This window comes from Bubalus bubalis, chromosome 11, assembly GCF_019923935.1.
Source record: "Bubalus bubalis isolate 160015118507 breed Murrah chromosome 11, NDDB_SH_1, whole genome shotgun sequence".
Taxonomy (NCBI): domain Eukaryota; kingdom Metazoa; phylum Chordata; class Mammalia; order Artiodactyla; family Bovidae; genus Bubalus; species Bubalus bubalis.
This window is the reverse complement of record NC_059167.1, coordinates 98,333,647-98,339,646: the sequence shown is the minus strand read 5'-3', so window position 1 is coordinate 98,339,646 and position 6,000 is coordinate 98,333,647. Positions and strand designations below refer to the sequence as shown.

At 36.8% G+C, this 6,000-nt stretch overlaps 1 protein-coding gene across 3 annotated transcripts in view; it reads right to left on the bottom strand.

The window, feature by feature from the left end:
• Positions 1 to 536: 536 nt before the first annotated feature.
• Positions 537 to 6,000, bottom strand: part of FEM1C (fem-1 homolog C) — a 43,897-nt gene continuing 38,433 nt past the window's right edge. For all 3 annotated transcript variants that reach the window (XM_044925500.2, XM_025296426.3, XM_006047267.4), the window contains one exon: positions 537 to 3,549. In XM_044925500.2, the coding sequence (XP_044781435.1) occupies positions 2,240 to 3,549 (1,310 nt within the window). In that variant the 3' untranslated portion in view covers positions 537 to 2,239. The remainder of the gene's footprint in view (positions 3,550 to 6,000) is intronic.

Genomic DNA, 6,000 nt, shown 5'->3' with positions numbered 1-6,000 from the left:
TATAGTCAAAGGTGGGAAAATGCAATGTAAAGAAATCCTTGTTTTATACTCAAGTTGCACAATTCAAATTCACCTATAAAGTAGTGTGAGATGTGCCTTACTGTAAGAGCATGTCAAGTCCTCCTACCCCATCCGCAAAAAAGGACTACTAAGTCACTTAAAATCCAATTGCTCACCTTTCATCTGTAAATTATTGAGATTAACTAATGCAAATTTACTATACTTACAAAGTTTTCATTTTTTTAAAAAAAGTTTATGCATATAATTCTTATACCACAGAGTTAGAGGCAAATGACTTCAAAAATTGATGTCTGATATTTCCAGAATATTTCTCTAAATCACAAATGGTGGCAGTTCAAATATTTCATCAAATTTGCCCACAGTAAACAAGATATGCAAATCTCTTCATCAAAAGTTTGGAGAGTAACCATTTATATCCAAACCACTTTTTTCAATGGTGAAATTAAATGTACAACCTAGTAAAATGAGTAAGGGTATCTTTTAAAAAATTAAACTTCAATTTTTTAACCAGAAAGTGAGTCTAAAGCTTTTTTATTTATTTACAATTCTTCATTACAAGTTTTTTACTGAGTAAAGATGAAATAAACCTAACATGACTGTTTGCAATGACAACTCTTAATACCACTACATCCACCCTCAGAATAAAATGCCAACACAAAAATCCAAGTGATCCAGCTCATTAAACTCACAGGTAAACTGAGTTTTTCTCAAACCAATAAGGAGCTTTTTATTCAGAACAACTTTATTAAGACATTGGCAAGGCAAATATGCCATCATAAATTTTATTCTGAGTAACAATAAAGTGCTGAATGATAATTACCTGAACTTTTTTTAGTACTTTTCACTTATTTTTTCTTAAAAGAGCCCTTTCTGTGGCATTAGCAAAGCTGTTAAAAAAAAGAAAGAAAGAAAGACAGAAGGGAGGAAGCAAGGGGAAGGAAGGAAGAAAAAAAAAAAAGAAAAAAGTTAATTTTCAGTGAAGGAACAGGAAGCACTGCAACCTTTTGTGTTTAATTCTGGTGACAAATAATTGAGACCAAAGTAATCCATGCAAGTTATCTTCAAAGGTATACTTAAGCTTGAAGAAAGAAAGAACACTGTTACTGACCTTTGATACTATGGCAGTAAATTGCATACTAAAATACCTTAATTATCCTAGATGCCTAGGTCTGGCTTGGCAAGCATCATGCCACTGACATGCTTCAGCTCTTTTAGTAACTAAAAGTGATTTGCAGTTCAATTATTGAATATTTCAATGAGACCCATTAAGCTGTGTGATAAACTCTGAGGTTAAATTTAAGCAAATTCTCTACATTTAATCACATCATCGGCACAAGCAGGACAATGCTGGCGTAGCATGAAAGGTGTGTTTCTTTGTGAAGAGTCTTCCTTTTACTGCATGATATATTAAGATGACAGACCTAAATCTCAACTGGGTTAATGAGTTAGAATAGATTTTCTTCCCAAATTTAGTACACAATAATTTCAGTGGATTAGAAAAAGAAATCTCAGATGTAAAGAATAAAACAACAAAAAAGCTCAAGCTCTGGTAGCTAACCTGTAGCTCTACAAATTGTCATGCTACAAGAGTACTTTCATACAATGAACTTTGTAACGTACTTAACAGTGTTTCAGAGTTGAAGCTGACCAACTGCTGCATAGAAATATGCTCACATACAACAGTCAAGTTGAAGCCCGTGCATAGAGAAGATAAAGCACTTATGGTAAACTGCAAATGCTAACAAGTCCATAAAGTTGTACAACTTAACATGTGCCCTTGAGGGGAGAAAAACTGCTAAGTAGAAATGGTTAAGTTAAAAATAAAGTGGAAACAGGAGAGAAGTTTGGAGAAAAGAGGGAAGAAGCAGAAAAAAAGACCTTCAATTGTATAAAATTCACAAATCAGAAAAGTATAAAGACACCACTGAAAAATGGTTCTGTCCCAAACACCAAACACAAACAAAACCAGAATGGATAAGCCTTTGGCAGACAATTTTAGAAACTGAATATGACATTTCATTTCTCAGTAATTCACAAACAATATATTATATGGTATATTTATATTAAATACTGGGAAACCAATCCTGTAAATTTGATGCTTACAATGCTTTAGCCAATGAGAGCACAATGGAATCAAGCTAAATGAATGCTGGTGTTATCACAACAGTGCTCATTTATGAAACAACTGTTACCAATTCGTGCTTTAACAGTCAAAATATCATCTGTGAAGAGAAACAAAGGTCTCTAGCTTTTCTGGGATGTGCCCTTTATAGTATATTCTATGATTCACTATGACACGGGCAGCAAGACACTGCAACGTGGTATGGTTTATAGGCTGGATCAAGTTCTTAGCTATTTCCTTCTCATCCAGCAGATCACTAGCAGTTTGTTTGTGCAAGTTTGTGGCATCAAAATGTGCACCTGATTTAATAAGGAGATTCATGATGTCTGGATGGTTGTTCAGAGCAGCGATATGGAGGGGACTGTTGTCATCAGAGTCTCTGACGTTCACATCAGCACCACATTCTATCAGTATTGCAGTAACTTGCAGAGATGGAAATTTACAAACAGGGTACCGCCCTACACAGGTAGTATTCTTGTCCACAGCCAGATGAAGAGGGCTGAAGTTATTCTTTCCCCTTGGATGCAGCTTAAGAAACCTGTATATAGTCTGCTTTTTGAAATGGTCCTGTTCTAGAGTACAAGGAACTTTTTCTAATAAGCAAATCAAGTGCAAAATGATGGAAAGAGCCTTATTTAACTGTAATGGGTCAGCTGGACACTGAGTTTGTTTGATAGCTCGCTCTATTTCAAGGACACTTTTGCACAGTATGCCCATAAGATCATCAAAGGTAACAGTGGTGCCCAGCAGGCCTTTAGCCCTATCCTGCAGCATGAAAGAGAACAGTTCTGCAAAAGATAATAGGCTGCTGGCGGTCATCGGGCTGAGAGGGTCCAAATTGTTCTGCTGCATATCCAAAGCATACTTCCATAGGTTGATGCATCGTTTGAAATTTCCAGAGTCTGCATACACAGCACCTCTATATCTAATATAGTAAGAGGTGTCAGGATGAGAAGGACCGAGAATGCGTTCTCTAATTAACAGTGCCTGCATTCTCATCTCATCAGGATCAGCAATAAGACCTTCTAGCTCTTCTGCACTGTTTACCTCTTTGGCGTAATCATAAGCCATTATTAGTGTCTGCGGTACTGGTTTGCTAATGATATTAGTCCTATCACTGTACCTCATGTTCATTGCCTTTTTCCAGTATTTCAAAGCCCCAAGGAGGTCTCTTTTTTTGTCTACAAATGTAGCTCCCAGGAGCTCTAGTGCATTGATCCTTTCTGTCTTGCTGGTCTGTGCATGGTGAGTCAGAAAATCCACAATATTTGTGTGACCAGTCACACTTGCAGAGAGAAGGGGAGTCATTCCATAACCATCCTTTTCCATCTTGGCACAATACATAAGAAGCATCTTCATAATGTCCAAACTTCCAGACTCTGCACAATCATGCAATGCAGTATTACCTTAGAGAAGGAAAAAAGAAATAACATATTTTGAGGAACCAGGATACAATGTAATACATAAGTGTACTTTAAAATCTAAAGAAAAGTAGGCAGCTCCAAGCCACCCTCAATGAGACATACTTTAATTTGATTCCAAATAAGAAAAAAAGATCCCCAGCACCTAAAATTAATGTCTGACACACAGCAAGGGAAAAACAATATTGGTTAAGTTCTCTGAATAAATGAAATGACCAAATTAGGCATGAAAAGATATTCAAAGTTACTAAATGAATTCAAAATTAGTCCATGGACCTTTTGGTATTTTTTGATGTTTTCAAGTGTATATTCTACAACTAAAAACTGATGAAATTAACCAGCTGTGCAGTTTTGCTGACAGTCACGTAACTTTGAGTCAGATTCCACATTTATAAACAAGAAATCTAGTCTATAAGTATCTAGGATTCTTCAATTTGATTCCAAGAGTGAGAAGTTATTTTTTCAGTATTTCCAGATTGCCAAGTGAACTTCAGCTTTAGTAAAAAATACTGGTAACAAAGAACTTTCTTCAAAAAACTCCCATAAGAAAAACAAATCCAGTGAAATCAAAAACATATGGGTGGTTGAATATGATCTTTAAAAGGAGACATCTGAAGTATCCTTTCATAATGCATTACTTCCCACTGTAATTTAAGTTTCTTAAACATTCTTTTTAAATGTACTAAATGTTCTAATACTGTCCGCTTCTTCCCACACATGGATTAAAACTGACAACAGGCACTGGCACATTAATAAAAAGCCCTGTATGGATGGAACATACTAAGACATAATAACCACTCAAGTTACTTTAGCTACCTAAATTTAATGATAAACATTCTACTTATGATCAAAACAGAAATTATCATGGAGACCTTTGGTATTCACATAGTGTTTACAGAAAATTTCAATAGTGAGTCACTTTAGGCATTTGTGTGGAAAAGGCTAACCTAGCTGGCTGAGACAGCTATTCTTAGAAAGACCTGCTTGCAAGGATGGTTCTTGGCTGGCATCTGGAATGCTGCTTGGTAAACAGTTCCAAGATCTAAGTTTCCCTAAATGATAAGGGTAAATTCATGCAGACTACCTGCTTTCCTTCCAGGAGGCTGGAATTCTGAATATGTGCTCAGCAGAGGATGCCTACGTAACCAGCACCCAATCAAAACTCAGGCATGGAGCCTCTAATCAACCCAATGGGACTCCCTGGGCAGGAACATCACACACATACATTTACGTTGCTAGGAGAAGACTGTGCTCTCAGTGACCTCTCACAAGAAGGACAGAGCATAAACAAGCCTGCCAAGAGTCCCCTGGACCCACCTGTACCCTTCCTCTCATGATCCAGATTTATGTCCTTACTACATCACTGGAAGAAATCTCAGCCATGAGTACGACTGTATGTTAACTCCAAACGTGGGGGTGGCCATGGGAACCCCAGGGGCAGGATGTGTTCTAGAAAGAGGTTTAAATCTGAATCCTTCACATTACAAATCTACAACTAAAATTCAAAAAAGCACAAGTTATAATAGAACTTTAATCTCTTCACAAATGCATCCTGCTTATTTGTCTTCTGTATCTACAGGGATTACATTGACATCTGTATATTTATTCTGACTCCGCATTTCACAGCGTCTGATAGAAGGTTTCAGCAATGTGTACAGTTACCAAGCACTCAAGAGCCCAGAACTTCTGACTACTCCTGTTTATTTGCTCAAAATAGTTTCAATTAAACATGACTACTACTAAGTATATTTTTAAAACGCTCTTGAATTAAGGATCCACAATACTTCCTTCTTCTCTAAGAAATAGACAGTGTAATAAAGAGAAGGCTTAGATGGCATTCTTCTCCATTCACAGTAATAAAATCAAGAATAAAAATGCAGCAAAAGCCAGTCTTTTAATTAACTGAATTGCTGTATTGGAAAAATGCAGAATATGCATATATTTTGAATACACCATATGCTGAAAAAAATGGTTTTTGTTTTATTTTTTTAAAGGACTAAGAGACTCACATCTAGTAAGGGCAGCAGTAATAGGATCCCCTCCCGCTAAGAACTAGAAAAGCTGAGAAGTGCATTTAAAAAAATGACAGTATGGCAGTAGGTAAGAGCTCACATGGAGACAACATCCAGGAGAATAAAAAAAATAGTTAAGTCCAGAATTTGGGGAAATTTCCCCCAGTGACCTCTACTGATTGTGGAAGAGGCAGCTGAAAAACTGAGCAGAGCTTCTGATCTTGGAGGGTTAGAGGAGAATGCTGAAGTCCAGAGCCCATTAAGAAATCCCTCTACACTTCAGGGTACAGCTCTGTGGGGCTGCTCTCTAGGAGTTAAGATGAAGCACAAAGAAACCCGTCATCACAGGAACGGAAATGGAAATTAAAATCATCTTGATATGGAATTAAAGTAATCCAGGACTGCTGGCATATGTAATCAAAAG